Source organism: Coptis chinensis, chromosome 5, assembly GCF_015680905.1.
Source record: "Coptis chinensis isolate HL-2020 chromosome 5, ASM1568090v1, whole genome shotgun sequence".
NCBI classification, from domain to species: domain Eukaryota; kingdom Viridiplantae; phylum Streptophyta; class Magnoliopsida; order Ranunculales; family Ranunculaceae; genus Coptis; species Coptis chinensis.
Genome location: NC_141460.1, coordinates 93,219,001 through 93,244,912, shown reverse-complemented (window position 1 = coordinate 93,244,912; position 25,912 = coordinate 93,219,001). Strand labels below are relative to the sequence as shown.

At 37.4% G+C, this 25,912-nt stretch overlaps 3 protein-coding genes, 1 long non-coding RNA gene and 1 pseudogene across 9 annotated transcripts; 2 read left to right on the top strand and 3 right to left on the bottom strand.

Annotated features, from left to right (window-relative positions):
* Window positions 1–6,323: 6,323 nt before the first annotated feature.
* Window positions 6,324–6,947, top strand: LOC147500200 (uncharacterized). The gene has a single exon (XM_086563611.1). It carries the CDS (start codon window positions 6,324–6,326, stop codon window positions 6,945–6,947), a length of 624 nt encoding a protein of 207 aa, XP_086419737.1.
* Window positions 6,948–6,982: 35 nt separating this feature from the next.
* On the top strand, window positions 6,983–22,919 carry LOC147500197 (uncharacterized). Of its 2 annotated transcripts, none has more exons than XR_015196243.1 (5): window positions 6,983–7,736; window positions 8,638–8,892; window positions 16,652–16,752; window positions 18,166–18,405; window positions 22,462–22,919. It is a non-coding gene; the product is annotated as an uncharacterized LOC147500197 (long non-coding RNA). The 2 variants fall into 2 exon arrangements; XR_015196242.1 differs by having other exon boundaries at window positions 16,918–18,405.
* Window positions 12,964–15,346, bottom strand: LOC147500199 (LEAF RUST 10 DISEASE-RESISTANCE LOCUS RECEPTOR-LIKE PROTEIN KINASE-like 2.8). Its single transcript, XM_086560865.1, has 5 exons — window positions 15,203–15,346; window positions 14,981–15,040; window positions 14,309–14,480; window positions 13,846–13,881; window positions 12,964–13,753 (listed from the first exon to the last, which is right to left on the bottom strand). The coding sequence occupies exons 1-5, from the start codon at window positions 15,344–15,346 to the stop codon at window positions 13,230–13,232; spliced, it is 936 nt and encodes a 311-aa protein (XP_086416991.1). The 3' UTR covers window positions 12,964–13,229.
* LOC147500198 (uncharacterized) lies at window positions 18,563–22,015 on the bottom strand. 5 transcript variants are annotated; one of them, XM_086561873.1, is made up of 6 exons: window positions 21,746–22,015; window positions 20,540–21,607; window positions 19,406–19,587; window positions 19,128–19,310; window positions 18,918–19,019; window positions 18,563–18,786 (listed from the first exon to the last, which is right to left on the bottom strand). In XM_086561873.1, exons 2-6 carry the CDS (start codon window positions 20,568–20,570, stop codon window positions 18,772–18,774), a joined length of 513 nt encoding a protein of 170 aa, XP_086417999.1. In that variant the 5' UTR covers window positions 20,571–21,607; window positions 21,746–22,015; the 3' UTR covers window positions 18,563–18,771. The 5 variants fall into 5 exon arrangements, with proteins under 5 accessions (XP_086417999.1, XP_086418000.1, XP_086418001.1 ...); XM_086561874.1 differs by having other exon boundaries at window positions 19,406–19,572; XM_086561875.1 differs by having other exon boundaries at window positions 19,406–19,529.
* Window positions 22,920–24,215: 1,296 nt separating the features above from the next.
* LOC147500196 (PR5-like receptor kinase pseudogene) lies at window positions 24,216–25,292 on the bottom strand (annotated as a pseudogene).
* Between the last annotated feature and the right edge of the window lie 620 nt (window positions 25,293–25,912).

Below are 25,912 nucleotides of genomic sequence, written 5' to 3'. Positions count from 1 at the left end.
AGTTGTTTTCCTTTTTTCTCTTTTTTTCGCCCAAATACCTTTCCTTCACTTCTCTCTCTCCCCGCATCCCACCTGACTGCCACGCAGTATGATTTGATTTTAGGCCCACCCTCTCGTGGTAAAACCTAGCGGCTGAGACCAAGTTATATTTCACAAACTTCACAAACCAAGAAATAAGTGACACGTTGGAATGCCGAAAGAGAATTCACTTCTTCAAGAGATTGGTCATTTGAAAAAACAAGTACAAGCATTAGAAAGACAGAACTCCAGTTCAGTTTTGGAGAATGTATCGAGTGTAGATAAGAATTTAATTTCAGAGAAGGAGGGAGTGAAGGAAATGGTTGTTAAGGAAATGATGGTTTTCGATAGCGGAGTAAATGAAGAGATGAAAAAGCCGAAGAATAAGAGGATTTCGTCTTTGAGGAATGGCTCAGAAGGCGTGGAGGTTCATGGGCAATGCAGGTCTGCTTGCATTTCCTCTTAGAAATTTCAAGGCGAGTTTGGTTGATTGATTTTATTTATATATAATTTGAATTGAATAATTCCATATAGATTTTTTATGACACTTATGTATAAGATCTGTTACAGATGAAAAAGAATTGCGCAGACAGTTTCATGTTTTGGTGAATTTTGCTATAGATGAGAAGTCGGACATTGGAATGTAGCATGCACTTATGAATAATAATAATTAAAGGACAATTAACATAACCACAGAAATGAGGCTAGTCAAGATAGACTGACATGATGCTTTGTGACCATAGTGTTATTACTACCTGGTGCTCTGCACTTCTGCAGAAATCAGATCTCTATAGCATTCTGGGTTGCGAAAGCGCTCTGCTTATAAACTTTTTTTTGCTTATTTTATATGTAGAAAGTAGTGAACTAGCTGAAACTTTCCTATCACATATCGTCTTATAGCCAGATATTTAAAAACATTGCGCACTGTCGAAGGATTTAGGATATTACCGTAAAGGTGATACTTAGCACATTTTACTATTTGAACTGGTCAGAAGGGGTCTCATATATTGTAAATTGTGAGGATGAAAAGTTGGAGACGTTTTTTTTGGACAAGAACTTGATTATGACCCACTATGCAAGAGGGAAAATGTGCTTGATAAAATTTATAAAACAAATATACTTAATTGTCTGTACTTGCACTTTATACCGACCATCAATTTTATGTTAAGTAAACTAAAATTATTGAAGAGCAACTGGAAATGTTCATTCCTATCGTAAGGAAATTTTAACTTCTTTTAGTTAAAATTAGAGATAGGATTGAATCGGTGGAGGGAAAACTTGCCTCCAAAAATGTTTGACCTCGGTTGACTGACCGGTGACCGACGATTTTTCTCTTTTTCTTTGCAATATATCTCTCCTCCACGATGGCTAATCTACCTTTTGGTATCGGTGGGGGTCGAAATCAACTAAATTATGGAAGTAATAATAGAGCTTCTTCATCGGCAACGGGGGAGAAGGATAACAACGCTTCGACAGAGACACTAAACCAAGGTGTTACCACTAATGAGGTGCATGGTAAGAAATCTTTTGCTGCTGCTGCCAGACCAAAATATGGTCGTAATGTGGACTCAGCTGCGCTACCAATTCCAGGGAAGCAAGGTGAGTTTCCCACAATTGCATTAATAGATGATGAGCTGGAAAAAGGTTTGGAATTTTGTAAGTTTGCTTTGGTGGGTCGTTTAGATCTCAAAAAGATGAACTTAGAAGAAGTTTGAAGAATAGCATCTGCTCTATGGAAGCCAAAAGGTGATTGGTTGATAACACCCTTAGGAAGATGGTATATTATGGCACGTTTTGATCTGGAAGAAGATTATCAACTGATCTGGGACCAAGGAATGTGGATTTTTGATAAACAGGTGCTCAGATTAAGTAAATGGTCACCCAATTTCTCTACGGAGAAACAAACCCAATCACATACTCTTTGTATGGGTTAGGTTTCGAGGACTTAGTTTGGAATACTTGGGAGGTTAAGAACTTGCTTGCCATGGGCGAGAAATCGGAGAAGACCTTTACATGTTGATGAAACAACAACAAAACAAACTCGGGGGTTCTATGCAAGTGTTCGAAATGCGTGGATCCGCCAAAGAAGATACCGAGATAAGATATGGGTAGAGTCGAAGAAATTTGGTGTGGCTTTTCGGCAAAAGGTGTAGCCCGCAAGCAAGATTCGACTTTTGCAATCACCGTGAAAGGGGTAAGACACCTTGTCGGAAGTCGTAGACTTCAAAACTGATTTGGCTCAGTCTAAGAAACCCGGTGGGGGAATGCCGTCAAAGGAAAAGGGATTATGGTGGAACAAGCGGCTATGATGGATAGGTTATCCAAGAGTCGAGAAGGTGCTTGAAGAGAAAGAATAAGGATAAAACAGGTTGCCACGGTTGCACAACACTCGGTGGTGTTGAAATAGTGATGTTAGAGGTTTGAAGATACAAAGTTAGTTAACAAGGTGTCGAGGCGAGTAATCCAAAGACAAAGTTACAATTGATCAACATGCGGTGGTCTTTGAGGACCGTGGTGGAGGTGAAGGGCATGAGCTAGTCAACGTTGTGTGGAGGCTAGTATCCCAGTTATTCGTCTCATGTGGAAGTTGTAGGGGAGCGGAAGCTCATGATGTGTTGAAGAATACCGCCACGAAGTCCTAAACAAAGGTGTGATAGAGCCGAGAAACAAGGTGAGTCCGCACGCATTACTTGTAGATTTCTCTCAATACTCACGAAAGGCAAGTTCATGATTGATCGTGGTGGCATGCGATTAGTCCCAATTCACGAGTTCACCAAATAATCCCTCGAATTGCCAATAAGAAATAACTTTTCTTTGGATAATGAAAAGGATCACGAGGATTGAGTCTCAAAAGGAGGGTGATGCCGGATGTGTTAATGAAAACCGGGCGAGTTAGGCGAAACGGCGGCGGTTTTTAATACAAAAAGAGGTGTGACTACGAGAACTAAGCAAAAGAATAAAACAAAGAGAAGAGGGGGAACTAACTCTGCAGTTGTAAGCCTACAAGCACGTAAAGTTTAATTCGTCTATTTCTAAATGAGGACATTATTTTGGAATGTGAGGGGGTTAAGAAAGACATAGCGAGAGAGAATAAAGGATTTGGTTTTAGCTCATAATCAAGAGATTCTTTGTTTGGTTGAGCCTAAGGTCAAACCCACAGTTAGTAATATTAAAAGACTTGGCTTGAATATGTATAATGATTCTGTTATACATAATGGTTCTCAGGATATTTTGGGAAATCTATGGGTGATGAAACGTAGGGATGTGGTGATTAGACACCTTTTCAATTCCAATCGGCATATTACTGTTAAGTGGAATGGAGCTATAATTACTTTTGTACATGCAAAATGTCCTCTTGTTCAGAGGAGAGAGCTTTGGAGAGATCTGAAAAGAATTAAAAGCATGGCACCATGACTAGTGGTGGGGGATTTTAATGTGGTTATGGCAAATGAGGAGAAAAAGGGTGGTAGGCCGCCTTTAAGAGTAGCAGTTAATGAGTTCCATGGGATGATAAACAATTGTGAACTGATGGAGAGTCCTTTTGTGGGGCTTGAGACAACATGGTGCAATAATCAGAAAGGGCTAAAAAGAACTTATTGCAAGCTGGACAGATGCTTCTTTAATAACGCTTGGTGTTTGAAGTTCGCAGGATGGAGTTATAAAGTGGGTTCTAGGATAGGATCAGACCATGCTCCCCTCATTGGGCATTGCGTTCATGTTCCTAAGCCTAAGAATACACCTTTCCGTTTCAACAACTGCTGGACACAACACAAGGGATTTATGGAAGTGGTGAAAAATAATTGGAATCAAGAGTTGCGGGGTAAGCCATTGTTTGTAGTGGCTGCTAAATTGAAGAGATTGAAACAAGGGTTGAAAAAATGGAATTGTGAAGTGTTCGGTCATACAGATACTAACATTAAGAAAGAGCAGCAGGAATTGTTTTAGCTGCAACTACAAGCAGAGGCAGATCCTAAGGATGAGAATATGGAGTTCTTAGCTATTCAAGTCGAACACGCATTAGAAGAAGCTCTGAACAACAAAGAATCTCTTGTCAAGCAGAAATCGAGAAATAAATGGTATGATGAGGGAGCAAGGAATTCTGCTTACTTTCATGCTCTGTACAAAATGAGGTTAGGGACATCTATGATTGAGGAGATTCTTAATGACGATGACCAAGTACTGAAGGAACAAGATGAGATCTCAGAATTTTTAATCAAATACTTTGAGACTAAATTCCAAGAGAAGGAAATTCAAATGGATGAACATCTATTGGAGTTAGTCCCAAAACTAGTTACTGATGGTGGCAATGGGGAACTGACAGATATACCGGAATTTCAGGAGATAGAGAATGCTATTTTTTCTATCAACAAGAATAACTCTCTAGGTCTTGATGGTTTTAATGGGGTGTTCTTTCAGCATTGTTGGACCATTATCAAATGGGATGTATTTGCGGCTGTTAGATCCTTCTTTGTTGAATGCCAAATACCAGGTGGACTAAACTCGTACTTCTTCACACTGATTCCGAAGGAGAAAGAAACTAAGAAGTTGTCCAAGTTTAGACCCATCTGCATGGAAAACTTGCTGATGAAAGTGATTTCAAAGGTGCTCCAGTTGCGACTTTGCAAGGTTGTTACTAAGCTAGTGTCACCTGAACAAGCTGACTTTATACATGGAAGATGCATTCAGTCCAATATTGGACTTGCTTCAGAGATGGCAAATGAAATGAGGAAGAAAAGATATGGCGGTAATGTGGCCATCAAAGTTGACATCTCACAGGCTTACGATACTCTAAGCTGGGAGTTCTTACAAGCGGTGTTGGTAAAATTTGGGTTTGCACAAAGATGGATAGATTGGATTTTTGGCATCATCAGAATTGCAAAAATTTCAGTTTTGGTTAATGGGGGGCCGTGTGGATATTTTGGTGTTGGAAGGGGTCTCAGGTAAGGAGATCCATTATCACCATTACTATTTGCATTGATAGAAGATGTACTGAGCAGGGGAATAAATTTTCTGAGAGAACAAGGTTACACTAAGCCAATGGTGATGATAAAAAACACTCCCGGGCCTAGTAATCTCTTATTTGCCAATGATATTTTTTTTTTTGCAAGAAGGGATAGAAGAGGCATCGAGTACATCGCATGGCTGTTACAAAAATATGAGAAAACCTCGGGATAATGTGTCAGTAAGGAGAAAAGCAAACTATTCACTGGTGGTTTTCATCACACAAGAATAGAGGCTATTGAGAAAGTGTTAGAAATTACTTCTGGAGCTTTTCCCAAAAAGTATTTAGGGGTGCCAATCGTACATGGAAGAGTTATTCATGTCACTCTGAGGTGTGTCCTAGATAAGATTAAGAAGAGAATAAGTAGTTGGGCTGGCAAGCTACTCACTTTTCAAGGAAGAATGGTGCTAATCAAATCGGTTTTGAGCAGCATCCCAATATATAACGTGTCCATTTATAAATGGCTAGCGAGTTTGATTAAAGAAGCAGAAACAGTGATGAGGGATTTTCTTTGGTATGGGGACCCCATGGTGAAGAAGTCAAATGTTGTAAGCCTATCAATGAGGGGGTTAGGTCCGAGAAGACTTAAAAGAGGTGAACTTGGGACAAATGTTGTAAACCTATCAAGAAGAGTGGGGTTCATTAGAATCAAGTATTACAAGAAAAATCTATCCGGGGAGGCATTAAAATGGCATTAGGAGGCAGGTGATCCCTCGATCACAATGGATGGTTGGAAATGGTCAACACATTGATTTGTGGAGATCAAATTGGCCGGGAGGAAGTCCATTCAGGAGCACCTACAGCTATCAGATGAGGCTCTAGTGAATTGTAATGCTACAGTAAGTGATTTGATCCAAGATGGAAGCTGGACACCACCAGAGAACTTTAAGGAGTTTCTTACCCACAATGGCATTGATACTAGTGTCATGGATAAACCCTTGACACAGGATGAGGATCATAGGATTTGGTGTCCAAACTTGAAGGGTGAATTTACAACTGCATCAGCATACGAAGATATTAGAAGCAAGGAGAGTAAGGTCAGCTAGCATAAGGTGTTATGGAGTGCTCACATACATCCAAGTACAACTGCGAATGCATGGAAATTGATGAGAAACTGTGCAACAACTTAGGAAAAACTTCAGAGAAGAGGGGTGCAGCTTATACCAAGATGTGGAATTTGTAAGATGTTGAAAATCTGAATCACTTGTTGTGGTATTGCCCATTTGCGAGGCAACTGTGGGAATGGATATCAAGTAAGTTCCAATTCATAAACGGCTTCTCCAGTCTGACACAAGCTCGAAGGATGGCTCAAGGCAGTAGTGTGCTAGTGAGGCATATGTGGGAAGCAGCAGTAGTGGGTGGCATGGTGGCTATTTGGTTTCACAGAAATAAGGTACACTTTGAAGATGAAAGTAACAACTTTACCTTTTGTATAAAGTATGTGAAGCAACAAGTTAATTGTGTTATACACACGTCAAAGGGTACTATGTATGGTACTGCACATGATCACTTTGTGAGATTGGCTTGGGGTGCTGAACTAAAACTAAGGAAAGCTCCACAGATCAAGGAGTGCAAGTGGTTATTGCCTGAAATAGATCAAGTCAAAGTTAATGTTGACGGGTATTCCATGGAAAATCCTGGACCAACAGGGTGGGGTGCAACGTATCGAGATCATAATGGTGAGTTTCTGCTCGTGAGTTGTAAAGGCTTAGGGTTGGAGACGAACTATGTTGCTGAGTGTTACGCAATTATGGAGAATGCGGAAGTAGCAATTGAGAAAGGTTGGCTGAACTTATGGTTAGAATCGGACTCAGCGGCTGCAATAGAAGCTTTTAGTACGGGCAATATACCATGGCAACTCAGTAAAAGATGGGGGTGGTGTAAAAGCAAATTGCAAAGATGTATGCTCTCTCATACATGGAGATAAGCTAACTTTGCGTGCAGACATTCTTTGCAAAAAGAGGATCTAGCTTAGATAAAGATGAAGTAAGTGTGTATGTAGGTATTCCCCCATGGTTGTATAAATGGGAGAATCCTAATGGGCTGTATTTCAGATTTGTAACATGAACTTGATATGAGGTGTTACCGACCAACATGTGGCTGGTGAGTAACTCTCATGGAGTTCATACACTTTTGTAACTTTCCTTTTTCTTAATATACAATAGATAAACTTACCAAGCAAAAAAAAAAATGCACTTTATACCGGATAAAATGTCATAGTAATGGGTGTATATTCGACAAGAGTAACCCAAGTTTGTTATGGTCGTAACATGAATTTCTTTGGTTTCTCACCTATAAGTTGAAACTTGAAAGTGTTAAACCTAAATCTCTGGAATGAAATTTGGATTCTAATAGGGGTGTGATCATGACAAGAAGCATTACAAAAACTGGGATTTTATTCAGGTGAGGAAGATATGGAGTTTTCTAGCTTCTTGAGTGGGACTGAACGTGATGTATAAACTCAGCAAGTGAGTGGTGTATTTGTTGCTTGCTCAGTCATTTTTCTCTATAAAATCATCAAAATGGTGGGAACTCAATAGAAGAAAGAAAAGGAAAAGGAAGAATAGTATTATAGTAATAACCAATATATAACTTAACTACTTCAAAAACGATGACAGGCCTCATTAGGTGCTTTTAATTTGAAGATGGAATTATGACAGCTGAACTCTTGGAAAAATTATTTATGGCGCCAGGAGCAGTTATCCCTAACTTTCATGTAGTGCGGATTAGATCCGGAAAGGTTTATTTAGTTAATCTATAGTGGAAACCTGGTTAATGCTTATGCTTCATGGTTTGTTGGATAGTTGGCATATAATGTCATGCTACCTGCTGTTGGATACTATTACTTATACTGTTGGGATGTCGTCTATTAGTACCTGTTCCACTGCAATGTGGCAAAGTATCTCCACATGTCTTTTACTTTACAAGATATTGTTGGAGGTTTTAATATAGTAAGTCGAAAACAAGAATAGCCTTCCCTTTCAATGGATAGATTAAGAGGAAACATAACTTGACACACAGATATGTATAAATCCGACATGGATTGTCCATTTTGAAGTCTTGTATTAAGGAATGGCAACCCTTGGAACACCCAAGACCTGCTCGTTTTGTAGCAAACAAGAACTATTGTATTTTTGATGCTCAAGAAGTGAAGATTTGTACAAACCCATTGCCTCACGTACCAAGTTCAGGATCCTCAACCAATTCATGCTGCTAAGATTAATATGGTTTTGATGGGGCTATTTGTATGGTGTGCTTTGGAAACGTATACAACCAAGTTAGCAATGACATTGAATACAATGTTAGGGCGACGCCAGTTTTCATAGTGTTTTGACACTGATATAAAAGTAGAGGGAAATCCTTTTGTCGGTTGAACTAGTTGATTGAAAATTTCCATAGTTCTTCCCATGAACAACATAATTGTTTCTACTACTAAAAATGTGAATGGTACTTCTCATGGAACCCAGTGGATTTGAGTATCTACTTTTGGCTTGTAATTCGGATGTATTCCCTCACATAACATAACCATATGTGCTAAATCTAAAGAATATCACTATTAAGCTATGGTGCATTACTCAATTTCTTTCACGATTGAAGAGCTTTTCCTTTTCTCCCAGGAGAGTGCAAATGGAGCTTCAGTTGCTTTTGTGACAGAAGTCTTGGAGATCAAGCAGAATGTTATAAAGGAAAGTGAAGACGCATAATTTGAGGCATCTCACCACCGATTCACCTTGTCTTCCTTCTTGGAGAGAATCGGTGGGAAGATTCATCCAGACTTGTGGGCAGAAACAAAGAGGTTTCAGCAAGCAAGGTGGGAATTTCAACAACAAAGTGTATTGCTTGTCGTGGGGAGGGGCGCGTATTAAGCACTGGTATATCTGTTGTCTATTTGCTCAAGAATTTGACTTGTTAAGGCCGAAGGGCATTTATCTCTTATAAATATTTTAAAGCATAGTTATGTCCTTCTCCGTTTTGTTCTCAAGAATGGGAATTGGCTTTGATGGAACCTCTCCAGAAGGAAGATTACCGTATACCTCCTATGTTTCAATTACATGTGTTTACATTGCCATTGGAAAGCAACCTAGTTTTCATTGATTTGTCATGAGATTGAATCCTTTGACTTTGCAGTTACAGATATAGTTTTGTGCAATTTTTATTTTTAACTACAGAGCTAAAGTTTTGCTTTCTAAAAATTAGTCCAATTTGTCATTGAAGTAGTGACGTTGAGATGAACAATAATCGTAGGAAGTCATTGCTGGGACTTCAAGATGGTATCTGAAGTGAAGTTAGCAAGACTTCAAGAGTGGGGTTCGCAGGGAGGGTTTCATGTCCTGTAAGTCTCCGCAATGACTTCTTGCAGAATCAAAGTCTAGAATTGAGAACTTGGATCATACATTTATACGTTAACCACAACACACTACAAAAATTTGTGTAACAACATTAAGGTTTTGTAGATCGTATTATGAAAACAGAAATAGAACGGATAACTTTTGCCAAACTTATTTGGTTTTGAATAAGTTGACAATAACTTCATAAGTAGAACATCTAATGTAGTGACAGTGTGACACTATATCTTCCTACAAATCCAAATTTGGCAGTAGACTAACTCTTATAACGACAAAGAAGAAAAATAGTGATGATGGATCAAGAAGAGGATTAGGAAGCATTACCAAGTCATCAGTGTTCCTTCCAACATGTCTACCACCTTACTCATTGAAGGCCGATTTGTTGGGTGTGTTTGAACTTTGTTCGCACCAAAGGGCCACTACGATCATCTTTTTGGTCGTTTCTTCCTCAAACATCTCAGTATCTCCCTGGATCCTTCTATATTAAAGTCTGGTTTAAGATAATTATATATTCACTGTAGAAAATATATATCACCCATGATTTCTGCAGCTGAATGGATGTTCTTTCTTCCCCCAATCTTTTCTAACACCATAATTCTATAATTATAAACATCCGACTTATGAGAAACCCCACCAAAGTTCATACAACAGACTTCAGGTGCAATGTAACCAATAGTTCCTCGAGCTCCAACCATGGACACAACACTAATTTTCTAGTTGGATATAGCTTAGCCATCCCGAAGTTGGAGATTTTGGGGCAGAAGTCTTCGTCTAGAAGGATATTGTGAGGCTTTATATCGATATGCAAAATGCAGGTGTTACAACCTCGATGCAAGTACTCTAACCCTCTAGCAATGCCAAGTGTTAGTCAGTAAAGCTTTCCCATCCCAAAAGAGGAGTTGTGGTGCTTGAGTTCTTCTCATTGTAGAGATAAACCTTTGGAGAGACCCATTTCACATGAATTCATACACAAGCGCTCTTTTTCCATCAAGCGTCTTCCAATCGGCTTCGAATACTCCATCCGGTTTTACTCCTCCATTCTCAATAGGTTGTGCCAAGTCCTTACAATAAAGCAAGTCTTCCATCTTGACTATCTAAATGGTGTAGTTACTTCTATTTAGACTAGTCATGCGAGTATTTATAAAATGATCCATCTCAACAAACTATTTCAATTCAAAGCTTCTTTTAGGAATTTAATCAAACACCTTTCGAGCGAAGCTTGGAACAACAACCTTTGTGATGTATCTAACCATGGCTCCGATACCACTTGTTGGAGAAAACGATGCCAATCGATCTCCACTAAGATTGCTTGTATATGGACACTCCAAACTCTAATCAAATCTAAGCTTTTACTATAACCAACAACTACAAACCTAAGCTATGGAATCAACAACCACAACAAGCAATAACAATGCAGAGTAAAAACATAACACAAGATGTAACGTGGTTCGGCCAATAATGCCTACTTCCACAAGAGCAAATCCTTTATAAGATTGGGAATGATGATTACAATCACTTCTCTCAAGTCTCTTTAACACTTACTAGATCTCTTTTTTTGTATCTCTCCTCCAATCTTATCTCTTTGTAAAGGTTTTCTCTCAATTTTGGTGGCTCTCAAAATTGGTTTTTTCTTTCTCTTGTTTTGGGTTAAAACCCTAACTTCTTATATATAGTGTGCTGAAATTTCGGTGAGCCAAAAAATTTCGGTTCATCTCGATTCAACAACAAAAAAACCTAACTTTGCTCTTCACCCAACACCCAACATAAAGATGTCAAACACAGGAACCTGCAAGAGTTACCTCAAAAATAGGATATGATTGAGAAGAAATAGTTTATAGTCTAATGCTTATTCAACTAATAAAAATAAAACAAAAAACAAACACTTCTAAGTTTGCCATTGACAATGGGAGAAATTGTCATTATTGGATAGTTTAATAAAGCTCTATATCACCAAAGAGTCCAAATTTGGATAGTTTAATAAAGTCATGTAGTTTAATAAAAGCTTGGAGATCGATCTTGCCATTGGAGGATAATAGTCGAAAAAATAAGCCAAAATCCAAATTTGGTGGTAGAGAAACTCTTATGACGATGAAGTAGAAGAGTGCACAGTTGGATGAAGAAAAGGATTTGGAGGCATTTCCAACTCTTCATTGTTTCCTTCTAGCATCTCTACCACCTTAGTCATAGAAGGCCGATCTGTTGGGTGTGTTTGTATGCACCAAAGAGCCACTACAATCATCTTTTTGGTCATTTCCTCCTTAAACACCTCACATGGTCCTTCTATATTGAAGTTTGGTTTAAGATGATTATATACCCACTGCGGAAAATATATCTCACTCATGTTCTCCACTCTTGTGTTAATGTTTTTTCTTTCCCCAATCATTTCAAACACCATCATTCCATAACTATAGACATCCGACTTGTGAGACACCCCTCCAAAGTTTCTGAAGCAAAATTCAGGTGCAATGTAACCTATAGTTCCTCGAGCTCCAGCCATGGACATGACACTGACATCTCTTGTTGGATGAGTTTGGCCCATTAAAGTCGGATATTTTTTTGGCGTAAGTCTTCATCTAGAAGGATGTTGTGAGGTTTTATGTCGAAATGTAAAATGCGTGTGTTACAACCACAATGAAGGTACTTCAAACCTCTGGCAATGTCAAGTGCTATTTGGTAAAGCTTTTCCGATCCTAAATGAGGCGTGAAACTTGATTCATTCTCTTTGTAAATAAATCTTTTAAGTGATCTATTTCGACCCCCACCTATGTGGCAAACGTCCATTAGTAGTGGTCTCCATTTTATTCGTTTAATCGACAGGGCTAAAGCCCAATTTACAATATCATAGATCAATGTACAGGCCTATTAAATCATGTATCTAAGGCTGAACCTTAGCCACATGGCTTGCCACTAACGTACATTAATTTATGTCCAGATTCGTTTCTTATCAAAGAAATAATTATCAATTGAGAGTTATATTCAATTACAATTACTTAAGCTACAAGAATATTTGAGCTACAAGGAGTCTCTACTCTACCTATATAAATACCAAACTATTTTTCATATAGAATTACGTTCTTGAGATTTGATCCCATCGATAATTTGGGTACTTAGGCAACCGAAAGGTATAATCTCATCATTCACTTAATCACCATCACTTTTCTCACTATTTTTCTACGTTATTCATCTCTTTCGTCATCACTTAGTGTTTTGATCATATTTGGTCGAAACATAATTGGCGTCGTTTGCGGTTCTTATTCAACACCCTCGATCACGTTCTGCAAAAATTATGACGAATATTAGATGAGCTCAAGTTCCCAATACAATTACTGTCGATCATCGCGTACATGATGTTTAAGGTCAAGTTGGCGATAACGGACTAATCCTTCTTACTCCTTTTCAACAACAGGTTGCACGTGACCCTACTGCCGTTCCACCGATGCACCACCTACGTGGCAAACGTCCATTAGTAGGGGTCTTCATTTTATTTGTTTAATCGACAAGGCTAAAGCCCAATTTGCAAATACCATGGATCAATGTATAGGCCTATTAACTCATGTGTCTAAGACTGAACCTTAGCCACATAACTTGCCACTAACGTACATTAATTTATGTCCAGATTCGTTTCTTATCAAAGAGATAATTATCAGTTGAGAGTTCTATTCAATTACAATTACTTAAACTACAAGAATACTTGAGCTACAAGGAGTCTTTATTCTACCTATATACTATTTTTCATACAGAACTACGTTCTTGATACTTTATCCCATTGATAATTTGGGTACGTATAGTAGGCAACCGAAAGGTACAATCACATCATTCACTCAATCACCATTATTTTTCTACGTTATTCACCTCTTTCATCATCACTTAGTGTTTTGATTATATTTGGTCGAAACATAATCCATTCGCATGAACTCATACACAAGAGCTCGTTTAGTTTTCTCGGTACAAAAGCCTAGAAGGTTAACCACATTTACATGGTTAGTCCTGCCAATGGCAGAAACTTCATTGACAAAATCTTCTCCATTACCCTTGGACTCCATCAATACCTTAACTGCCACTAAACGGCCATCACGAAGCTGTCCTTTGAACACGCAACCATATCCTCCTTTGCCTAATGTATCTTTGAAGGAATTGGTCATCTTCTTGATTGCTGAATAGTTGTACCTTTGTGGACCACAATTGTAGTTCTCTGAGAACACTTCCTCGTTTTCTAAACTCTCTGTTATATCCCTCCAACAAGAGCATAATGAGGAGATAATCTTCCTGTAAAGTACCAATAAGATTAGAAGTACAACTCCTCCAACTCTAGAGATAATCTTCTTGTAAAGTACCAATAAGATCAGAAGTACAACTCCTACTAATCCTCCAACTCCAGTGGATACACCTATAAACAGAGAGATAGCTTTTAAATTTAAAATCTGCAATTGTTTTTGTTAAAGAGTTGATCAATTGACATGTAGTATATAGTAAGCTCACCAATTATGACCTTTACAGTAGTAGTTAAGCCATGGCCTGCAATGCAAACATGTGGTTGTCGTTAATATATACATGGCATGACCATAGTTACAAGCTCATTTTATTGAATTATACAATTATTATTTTGTATGTTGTGCTTTTTTATTTCCAGAATTCTGAGTGCATTACAAGCTCTATCTCCATTACTAATGCGAACAATATGTGAACTGCTGTCTGAAAAGTGATTTTTCATGCTCAACTTGTGTTGGAACCACTTTTGAACAGTATGCAAAATTACTTAAAACAGTGAATAACTGGTTTGATAACAATGTAGAATTAAGAAAAGATGATTAACAGGCTACTATAATCAAAGTAACTTAACCCAGCATTACGTGATGTTAATGCACAAGTTATTGAAATCGGGATCAGGTTTAAATATTAAGTTGAAACAAGAGAGTAAGCAAGGAAGAATTTAGAAACATACCTGCTGGATAATCAAACTGGCGGCGCCAGCAGTTGTCATATCCATCATATCTGCAGTGGCAACGGCGGAAACCTGTACTGTTATACTGGCACCTCCCTTCTGAACTCTCGCAGTCCTGACATTCAGTAGTAGGTGTAGGCCAGCTGAGCTGAAACCCTTGTTTTAATCCGTGTTAGGTTTAGTACCGGATTACTATCAACATAGGTTATAGTGTAAGCAAACGGTACCACCACACTCTCCACACAGGTACTGTACCCATTAAAACCATTTGGAATGCCAGCCTCAAGGGGAGCATAAGAACGTATATTGGTATTGGTATTGGTATTGTTGTTGTTGTTGTTGTTGTTATATTTGTCTAGACAAGGGAGAGACTTCTTCACATTTTGGGTATTGTTGGTGCAATTGTAGAAAAAGGTCCATATAGTAAATTGGATTCTGAAGTGATAACAGCGTGTAAGAATGGTGTGGACTGTAATGAGACATTTGTTCGTGGTTGAGGACAATCTGGCTCATCTACTATATCCACATCCACTATTTTAAAAACTTTCTGGTCGTAATCTATGTCTCGCACATGATAGAAGTGGTTGGAGATACTAATGACCAGACGGGAGTTTAAACACTTAAGCACTAAGCCTGGATATCCTTCATCAGCAATTGTATAATTCCCCTCACCTGAATAATTAGGCCCGTCACCTGAATAGATAGGCCTTCTTGAATAGATAACCCCATCACCTGAATTAAGTTGAAACGGGTATTCAACATAAAAACCGGCTGGACACTTCTCAGAAGTCACTAGAAGAATTCCATTCAGGCCGATGAGAACTAGGACGAAAGTGTGGAACAGAAGCATTTGAAACATCATGACAACTCCAATCTCACACACACATACTATACTTCTTCTTCTTCTTCTTCTTCTTCTTCTCGATCACCAAAGCGCCATCTGTTTACAACTCTTGAGCAGCTCAGTGGAACAACAGGGACAAGATTTTTAATAATAGAGCTCATCTCCATAGATGACTTCATCAAGTCTTCTGCCATTCAAATCCACATAATGTGTGGTCATAATTGTTTTAGGTCCATGTGGTTTGAACCTTGTGCTCTCGTGGTCAAACCCAGCGGCTGAGACCAAGTTATATTTTGCAAACTTCACAAACCAAGAAATAAGTGACATGTTGGAATGCTGAAAGAGAATCACTCCTTCAAGAGATTGGTCATTTGAAAAAACAAGTACAAGCATTAGAAAGACAGAACTCGAGTTCAGTTTCGGAGAATGTATCAAGTGTAGATAACATTCTTAAGGTTTTGAAGGAAGTGGAATAAGAATTTGATTTCGGAGGAGGAAGTGAAGGAAATGATGGTTTTCGATAGCGGAGTAAATGAAGAGATGAAAAAGCAGAAGAATAAGAGGGTTTCGTCGGCTCAGAAGGCGTGGAGGTTCATGGGCAATGCAGGTCTGCTTGCATTTCCGCTAAGAAATTTCAAGGCGAGTTTGGTCGATTGATTGATTTATTTATGTATGATTTGAATTGAATAATTCCATATAAATTTTTTATGACACTTATAAGAAATGTTACATATGAAAAAAATTGTGCGACAGTTTCATATTTTGCTCTAGATGAGAAGTACATTGGAATGTAGCATGCACTGATGAATAAATATTCTGAGGACAATTAAAATATATAACCACAGAAATGAGGGTAGTCAAGACAGATTGACATGATGCTTTGTGACCATGGTGTTATTACTAATTACATTGTGTTCTGCACTTCTGCAGTAGTCAAATCTCTATAGCATTCTGTGTTGCAAAAAGCGCACTGCTTATAAACTTTTTTTGCCGGTTTTTTTATGTAGAAAGCAGCGAACTAGCTGAAATTTTCATAATCACATATAGCTAGATTTTTAAAAACATTAAACTGTCTAAGGATATAGGATATTAAATGTAAAGGTGATGCTCAACTCATTTTACTACTTAAACAAGTCAGAAGGGGCCTCATATATATACTATAAATCATGAGGGTGAAAATTTGGAGACGTTTTTTTTTTTTGACAAGAACTTGATTGTGACCCACTATGCAACAGGGAACCAAATGTAATGAGCTTGAGAAAATGTATAAAGCAAATATCCTTAATTGTCTGTAGTTACACTTTATACCGGATAGCATCTCAGTTGGGATAGAGCTAAAATGTCAGAGTAATGGGTATGGGTGTATACTCGACAGGAGTAACCCAAGTTTGTTATGTGGTAACATGAATTTCTTTGGTTTCTCACCTATGAGTTGAAAGTGTTCAAACTTAAATCTCTGAAGTAAAATTTGGATTCTCATAGGGGTGTGATCGTGACAGGAAGCATTACAGAAACTGGGATTTTATTCAAGTGAGGAAGATATGGCCTGGAGTTCTCTAGCTTCTCGAGTGGGACTGATCGTGCTGTAAAAACTCGGCAGGTGAGTGGTGTATTTGTTGCTTGCTCAGTCATTTTTCTTTATAAAATCATCAAAATGGTGGGAAATCAATCCTGTTTTTCACCAAAAAAAAAAAAAAAAAAGAAAAGGAAATGGAAGAATATTAGTAACCAATATATAAATTAATTACTTCAAAAACGATGACAGACCTCATTAGGTGCTTGTGAAGATGGAATTATGACAGCTGAACTCTTGGAAAAGTTATTTATGCCACTAAGAGCAGTTGTCCCTAACTTTCATGTAAGTGCAGATCAGAGTCTGAAAGGTTTGTTTAGTTAATCTATGGTGGAAACCTTGTTAATGCTTATGAAATGCTTCATGGTTTGTTAGATAGTTGGCCTATAATGTCTTGCTGCCTGCTGTTGGATACTATTGCTTATACAGTTATACTGTTGGGTTGTCGTCTATTAGTATGTACCTGTTCCACTGCAATGTAGCAAAGTATCTCCATGTGTCTTATATTCTGCAAGATATGCTTTGAGGTTTTAAGATAGTAAGTAGAAAACAAGAATAACCTTACCTTTCAACGGATAGTTTAATTGGAAACATAACTTGACACACAAATGTGTATAAATCCAACACAGATTGTCCATTGTTAAGTCTTATATTAATGAATGGTAACCCTTGGAACAACCCAAGACCTGCTCGTTTTGCATCAAACAAGAACTATTGTATTTTGTGAAAGAGATGACACTCCAGCTCATCAAATGAAGATTCTAGATGACAATTCCAGCTCATCTCGTGAAGATTCTAGATGACATAATATATGTATAAAGAAAGAAAATATACTAGGAATATACACAGATTATATCATCTAGAATCTTCTCGAGATGAGCTGGAATTGTCATCTAGAATCTTCATTCGATGAGCTGGAGTGTCATCTCTTTCATTTTGATGCTCAAGAAGTGAAGATTTGTACAAACCCATTGCCTCATGTACCAAGTTCTGCCTCATGTAGCAAGTTCAGGATCCTCAACCAATGCATGCTGCTAAGAATAAGATAATTTTGATGGGGCCATTTGTATGGTGTGCTTTGGACATGTATACAGCCAAGTCCGCAATGGCGTTGAATACAACGTTAGGGCGAAATCAGTGTACACAGTTTTTTTACAGTGATATATAAAAGTAGAAGGAAATCCTTTTGTCGGTTGAACTAGTTGATTGAAAATTTCCATAGTTCTTCCCATGAACAACATAATTGTTTCTACTACTGAAAATGTGAATGGCTTCTCATGGAATCCAATGGATTTGAGTATCTACTTTTGGCTTGTAATGCGGATGTATTCACTGACATAACATAACCATATGCGCTAAAACTGAAGAACATCACTGTTAAGCCATGGTGCATTGCTCAATTTCTATGTCACGATTGAAGAGGTTTTCCTTTTCTGTCAGGGGAATGCAAATGGGGCTTCAGTTGCTTCTGTGACAGAAGTCTTGGAGATCAAGCAGAATGTTATTAAGGAAAGTGAAGATGCAGAATTTTAGGCATCTCACCAACGTGTCTTCCTTCTTGGAAAGAATCGGTGGGAAGATTCATCCAGACTTGTGGGCAGAAACAAAGAGGTTTCAGCAAGCAAGGTTCAACAACAAAGTGTATTGCTTGTCGTGGGGAGGGGCGTGTATTATGCACAGGTATGTCTGTTATCTATTCGCTCAAGAATTCGACTTGTTAAGGCCGAAGAGCATTTGCCTTCTTATAAACTAGCAAAACTGCACGCGCGCTGCGCCTGCAATGGCCGAATTATTTTGTGGTATTGAATACAAAATAATTATTGAAAATTCACGAAAGTAAAAAATTTGTTTGTATAATATAATGGATCTGGCATATAAGATTATAAGCAAAGTATAATTGAAATGTTGTACATAATAATATGTCTAATGCAAAAAATAAACTTCACAAGTCATTATGTCTTCTACAAAAGTACAAGAAAAAATCATTCTCCAACACAAAAGCAAACATTCCAACATTCCAAGCACTCTGCTATTGTGAATACATATTCACCCATTTTTTTTCTGCACATAAATAAGCGATGATGTTGTTATTTATGGAACAAACACAATGTGGGATACAAAATAATTGTCCTATTTATGGAGCAAACACAATGTGGGATACAAAATAATTAGGACAATATTAAGTTTGTTACCTTATATGAAGGTTTTTTGTGGCGGTTCGATTTCCGTCCAGATTTGGGGTAACTCTTTGGAGTTGGTGTCGAAGCCTCGAGAGTGGTATCTTCAACAATAAGCTATATCAATGAAAGAGTACTCAGTTAATGTGTTTCTAGTACAATAAAAAAATATTGTATAAAACTGCATATGATTGGCATATAGATATGTATATACAGAACCACAACCTTTTGTTTCTTTATTGATGATTCACAAACTTTATCAGCATCATGTGTTTGAAAAATTCTATTAGCTGTCAACGCTGCATTTGGATTATTCAAATTGAATTGACTTATTTTGAGCTCAAATGAAAGTGATAACCCAATCAGTTTTTCATTCAAAATTTCCTTAATCATTTGCGGACCTCCATCCTGGGAAAAAAAAAAAAAAAAAAATGAAATTGTAACATGGTCAAGTGTGAAGTCCGTATGAATGGTATCTTTCACTTGAAAAATATCAGACAAACCTGGTCATTCATAGCAACCAAATCTTCAATTGGAACTGAAATGAGTTTTTCAGCTTCAGACCCAAAAATAACAAGTTGCTGTGACTCGATTGTTGGATCCTGAACATCGATGCGAACGTAATACCTTTTTGAAATAGACAAGTCAAAATTTAAGCGTTGAACATGTCCTGAAAAACAATAATCTAGATGCTATGTCAGATGTGTAGACTGCAGACTATGGAGGCAGAGAGAATTTATTCGCAAAATATAGTTCGCATAACTAATATTGAATATCGATCTGTATTTGGCAGCAACAATATGAACATTTTACTATATATATGAAGTTCCTGCTCCAAAATTTTAATCACGAATACACACTGCCTAAAATTTTGATTAAGCTACACAAAACTAATACAAGCCTGAGTAATCTACAACTCGACCAGAATCACCCAAAAATCCATTCTAGCTCTTTTCCATTTGTACTCATGTTTGTTCGACTTTCTAGAGGCCATACTATACATATAAGTAAAAGGCCTATCTCATGACAGAGAATGAAAGCATAGTCTGGATGATTTCACCACGCGACACAAAATCATGTTGAAGTCCTTGATAGATTTCAGCTCGAAGGGTGTCTTGGTTTTTTCTAATCCAACGCAATCTACTACTATCAATTTTTATGTAGTTGTCAACTATGTATTGCTGAAGCAAACGACCACCTCTAAGAAAAAGAGAGGTATCATGCTGCCTAATCTACAAATTATATAGATAAACAATTATAACCATATCAGATACAAAATGATACTTTAAAGGCATCAACAAATTAAGGGAATGCATAAGCGGAGTAAAGCATGGAAAAAATAGCAACTCTACTATCATATAACAAAGCATATTCTATGCAACCGTATACATTAAGATCAAGTATGCTTAACCAATCTAAAAAATAATAATAATAACATAATGGGTTAAAGTAAACAAATTGTGATTATGAAAAATAAAATTAAGTATGGCAAAGTCAGCAAGAGTTAGTCCCTTAAAATACACTAAAGTGCATGTGATTTCGTATGGACAACGTAAAAAAATTTAGGAGAGGAGTTCCACAGAAGGTTTGTAAAATGTGTACACTTTTTGAGAAGCTGTAAAAAAAGAGTTTCTGACCTGAAGCACATAAGAATAAAATGCACGGCATGTCACACTATTTCCATTATTGCTCCTGCTATTAAGATCCCACCCATAGCTCCCATAAGGTAAAAGTAAAGGGTATTGCAAAGGATCATAGTAGCCAGCTGTTTCTGGCACTGGGATCAACTGTCCATGCATGCCTTGAACAATGATCTCCCTCCCACTATTAGTTTCTTCATCAGCTGCGCCAACTACCACCGCAGCAACTTGGGATGCACTTGGAAGAGAGTACTGCCGTTGATGAGGGGATTGTTCCTTGATAATCAATCTACACTGTGCTATGTCATCGCGCTGTCCAATCTGTCTCAGCACTCCAACGAAACAGTTAGCATCCAATGCAGTCTTGATTTTCTGAACAATTTCCAAATTTAGTCCATCGTTCTCGGACATACGATGCTGTAATTCATGATCAGTATCGTATATATACATCTGCAAGAATCTAGGCTTGGTTCCTTCAGCAGGAGTAAGGCTTCCAATTCTATGGTACACACCACCTTGAGCACGAAATGTATAAACTCCTTGTTCTTCATTAGCCAAATCCCTATCGAATTGTACACCCATCGACGTGAACGAAAAGACATGATTGTAAGAGCGGATTTGACGTCGAAAATCACGACCGATAGGTGTTTGGTCCTCAAAAGTGCTAAGATTTCTGGTGGGGATGCGATCTGAGTAAGCACAATCTTTCCAGATTTACAACAAAAATCAGATGTCTCTCGACTGAACAAAGCGGCCATGCAAAATCTGCATGTCCTTGTATTTGCCAGATGAAATGCAACAAACGCGCTTGAGTATCTGAAATTCCTCGCACAGTTTCGATGTCTACGCATAAAAGTGGTGACTGGAGTCTGTTGAACCCCACTATAAGTATCCCTCGCAACTGCACCGACTGCATTTGTCTGTCTTTGTTCGTCTCTCAGAAGTCTTCTTCTTGCACGCCTTCTAACATTTTGTGTATTTATTCTTTCAGCATCCATAAGTAGCCTCCGAACTCTGTATCTTTCACGGGCTTGTTCTCTCATTTGTTCAATAGAGCAATCCATTCTGTCACATTCAATTTTAATCTAATTAATGCGTAAGTCCAAATAGAAAAAAATGTAATAATGAATTAAAGGAAGATGTAGAAAATGAATCGATGAATTAATCCTAACCATAACAATTTATCTATTGTTTGGAAGATACCTTTTTTAAAGGCTGACAGACGCACCAAATTTCTCTATGAGAAGCACTGATGAAGCGACTTAATAGCATGAGACGAAGCAGTTTCTCTATGAGAAGCACTGATGAAGCGACTTAATAGTATGAGACGAAGCAGTTTTTTTTTGGTAAGCGATTAATTTCGGGGAAACCGTTTTGTTTTAAGAGGTATTTTTTTTTAAAGCAGATTATCGAAGTGAAAGGGTGCGACGTCGTTTCAGAGAAGAAGTGCGGTTTACCCTTTATTTTTTTTTTGGGTCATATAGATGAGATAAGCGAATTTGGGAGTAAATTTGGAAAATATAACGCTTATTTTTTTTAGCCAAACTTGTTGAACCAAAAAAACCGTTTTTTTGTGGGGAGTTCGCTTTCTCTATTAGAATAGATAGATATCCCCGTAAGCTTTGCATTTTTGAATGAGCGTTATCCCTCTCTTCTGGAAATAAATGTCCATTGTACTAGTGATCAGACTGTCTATATCTAACATATTAAGAAGTTAACAAGGAAGAAGCTAGATACAGATTCCCAAACTAGACTTTGGTTATAACTTGAAACTAATAATGGCCATTATTCTGTTTCAAAATGTGATGGAACTGGCGAACCAAACATCTAGCCGCAGGTGAGTAGTATTCAAAATCAATATATATATGTGGTACACTAAATAATTTTGCCTCACAGGCACATTTTCAATTTGTTTGCAGTTTCTGGAATGGGTTGACAAGGGAACAAAATGTCCATAGTGTGAAGGCCTTGGCTACAACATTTGCGATGTATGTGAAGGGAAAACACTTATCCGTGCATGATTAGTGACTACAAAGATGTATATGCATGCTGGATTTTAAAATGTATAATTCACATGGATGTTATTATGAGGACATCTTACCTTGTCACAGTAATTACGGTGGCATAGGAACAGTAGTCTATGCATTACAATAAGATTTCGTATAGAGAAAATGGATGTATTTTTCAATAATATCCACACCAAAGATGCTCTTTTGAATGCATGGGTATGTCCCCGTTTTGTTTTCAAGAATGGGAAATGGCTTTGAGGGAACCTCTCCAGAAGAACGATTATTGTATACCTCCTCTGTTTCCACTACATATGTTTACAATGCTATTTGAGAAACTAAATTGAGGTTCATGAGCCAATTATTTTTCATTGATTTGTCATGAGATTGAATCCTTTGAAGTTGCAGTCACAGACTTATTACAGCCAAAGATTACCATGGGCAGTTTTTATTTTTAACTACAGATTTATAGTTTTACTTTCTAAAAATTTGTCTAATTTGTAAAGTAGTAATATTGAGATGAACAATAATCATATGAAGTTCCTGCTGGGACTTCATGACGGTATTTGCCGTTAAGTTAGCAAGAGTGGGGTTTCAAGCTGTGCAAGCTGTACAAGGACTTCTGGCAAAATCAAGGTCTAGAATTCAACCTCAGATCACAAATTTACACGGGAACCACGACACACTACACAAATTTGTGCTACAACGTTAAGGTTCTGTACATCGTATTATGAAAACAAAAATAGAAGAGATAATCTTTGCCACTTATTTGGTTTCGATAAAAGTTGGCAATAACTTCAGAAGTAGAATATCTAATATAGTCACACTAAGGGTTAGTTAGACTTACCCCCATTAATAGTTGCAATTAGTGTTACCCCCCTATTTTCAAAAATATTAGTGATACCCCCAATCGCAAGATCCAACGGCTACGAGATGATTTTTTTTTCAGATGAAGAAATTTGACCGTTGGATCTTACTAGGGGTGCAAACGGATAGGTTCGGATTCGGATATGCCTGTATCCGAATCCGAATCCGAAAGTTTATACCGATATCCGAATCCGAATCTGAATCCGACGGATATTAAAAAAATTATCCGAATCCGATTTCGGATATCCGAAACGGATATCAAATAATATCCGATCCGAAAATTAAAATTAATGAAAATTTTATTTGCTTTGAATAATTTATTTTACCACTATAAAAACTAGTATAGATATATATATATTTATCATTTATTATTATTATTTTGTTATTATAGTTTTATATTATTAGTTTATGATTTTATATAATATTTATACAATAAAAAATGAATAAATTAATTATATATAATAACTATTAATTTTTTAAATTGGATCGGATATTATCGGATGCGGATATGGCAGTATCCAAATCCGTATCCGAAACCAATTCGGACATAAAAAAAAAAATCCGAATCCGAAATTTTCGGATAATATCCGATTTTTCGAATACAAATTCGAATCGGATTCAAATATTTTGATATCCACTTGCACCCCTAGATCTTACAAATGGTGGGGGGGTATCACTAATATTTTTGAAAATGGGGGGGTAACACTAATTGGTAACTAGTAATGGGGGGTAAGTATATCTAACCCTCACGGCCTCACACTAAATCTACTACAAATCCAAATTTGGCGGTACACCAACTCTTATAACGATGAAGAAGAAAATAGTGAAGATAGATCAAGAAAAGGATTTGGAGGCATATCCATTACCAAGTCATCAATGTTTCCTTCCAACAGGTCTACCACTTTACTCATTGAAGGCCGATTTGTTGGGTGTGTTTGTACACACCACAGAGCCACTACAATCATTGTTTTGGTCGTTTCTTCCTCAAACATCCCATTGGATTCTTCTATATTAAAGTCTGGTTTAAGATGATTATATATCCACTGCGGAAAATATATCTCACTCATGTTCTCTACGGCTGCATCAATGTTCTTTCTTCCCCCAATCATTTCTAACACCATCATTCCATAACTATAAACATCCAACTTGTGAGAAACCCCACCAAAGTTTCTACAACAGACTTCAGGTGCAATGTAACCAATAGTTCTTCAAGCTCCAACTATGGACACAACACTAATTTCTCTCGTTGGACAGAAGTCGGAGATTTTAGGGCAGAAGTCTTCATCTAGGAGGATATTGTGAGGTTTTATATCGAAATGCAAAATGTGGGTGTTACAACCACGATGCAAGTATTCCAACCCTCTAGCAATACCAAGTGCTATTTGGTAAAGCTTTTCCCATCCTAGAGGAGGCGTGATACTTGATTCCTTGTCTTTGTAAATAAACCGTTCGAGGGATCCATTCGGCATGAACTCGTACACAAGAGCTCGTTTAGTTTTCTCAATACAAAAGCCGAGGAGGCTGACCACATTGACATGGTTAGTCCTGCCAATGGTAGCAACTTCATTAACAAAATCTTCTCCATTGCCCTTTGACTCATTCAATACCTTAACTGCCACTAAACGGTCATCACGAAGCTGTCCTTTGAACACACAGCCATATCCTCCTTTGCCTAATGTATCTTTAAAAGAATTGGTCATCTTCTTGACTTCTGAATACTTATACCTTTGTAGACCAAGACATCCATAGTTCTCCAAGAACACTTCCATATTATTTGTTGAAGTCTCCTTTTTATTCCACCAACAAGAGACAAAGGAGAAAATTATCTTCCTGTAAAGTACCAATAAGATTGTAAGAACTACTCCAACTCCACAGGGTACACCTGTAAACAAAGAGGTAGCTAGCTTTTAAATTAAAAAAATGCAAATGTTTTTATAAAGAGCCGATACATGATATATAGTATATAGTAAGCTCACCAATAGTAATTATCTTGCGTGCTATAATGGGTAAGCTTGCAATGCAAACATGTGGTTATTGTTAACATATACATGGCATGACCATAGTCACAAGCTCATTTTATTGAATCGTACAATCATTTTGTTGTTATTTTTTTTCTTAGAATTCCGAGTGCATTACAAGCTCTATCTCCATATGTTCCTAAGACCAACAATATTTGAACTGTTATCTGAAAAATGATTTTTCATACTAAATTCGTGTTAGAATCACTTATAAACAATATGGATAATTACTTAAAAGAATGAACAACTTGTTTGATAATAGTGTAGAATTAACAGACTACTATAATCAAAGTAATAGAAATACACACTTAATGATTGAGGATTGCAGAACAAAGCCCTAAAGATGAATTTTGCCCCTGACCCTTGACTGAGTGCCAATAGTTCTTCAAACGTTGTCTAACCAAGATACAACAATAAGGAACTCGAAATTGTTGCACTACAAGTTTTGAGTCCTAATGAACCTTTTAATGCTTTGCTTG

Bases quoted from the DNA above. Each gene is read 5' to 3' on its own strand.
- LOC147500199 (XM_086560865.1), bottom strand. From the start codon at position 15,346: ATGGCAGAAGACTTGATGAAGTCATCTATGGAGATGAGCTCTATTATT. The intron at 15,041-15,202 runs GTATAGTATGTG...AACTTAATTCAG, and splicing joins AAGAAGAAGAAGAAGAAGAA to GTGATGGGGTTATCTATTCA. The intron at 13,754-13,845 runs GTGAGCTTACTA...CTCTGTTTATAG, and splicing joins TACTGTAAAGGTCATAATTG to GTGTATCCACTGGAGTTGGA.
- LOC147500200 (XM_086563611.1), top strand. From the start codon at position 6,324: ATGGCTCAAGGCAGTAGTGTGCTAGTGAGGCATATGTGGGAAGCAGCA.
- LOC147500198 (XM_086561871.1), bottom strand. From the start codon at position 21,124: ATGGGTGTACAATTCGATAGGGATTTGGCTAATGAAGAACAAGGAGTT. The intron at 20,135-20,539 runs GTCAGAAACTCT...TATAATTTGTAG, and splicing joins TTTATTCTTATGTGCTTCAG to ATTAGGCAGCATGATACCTC.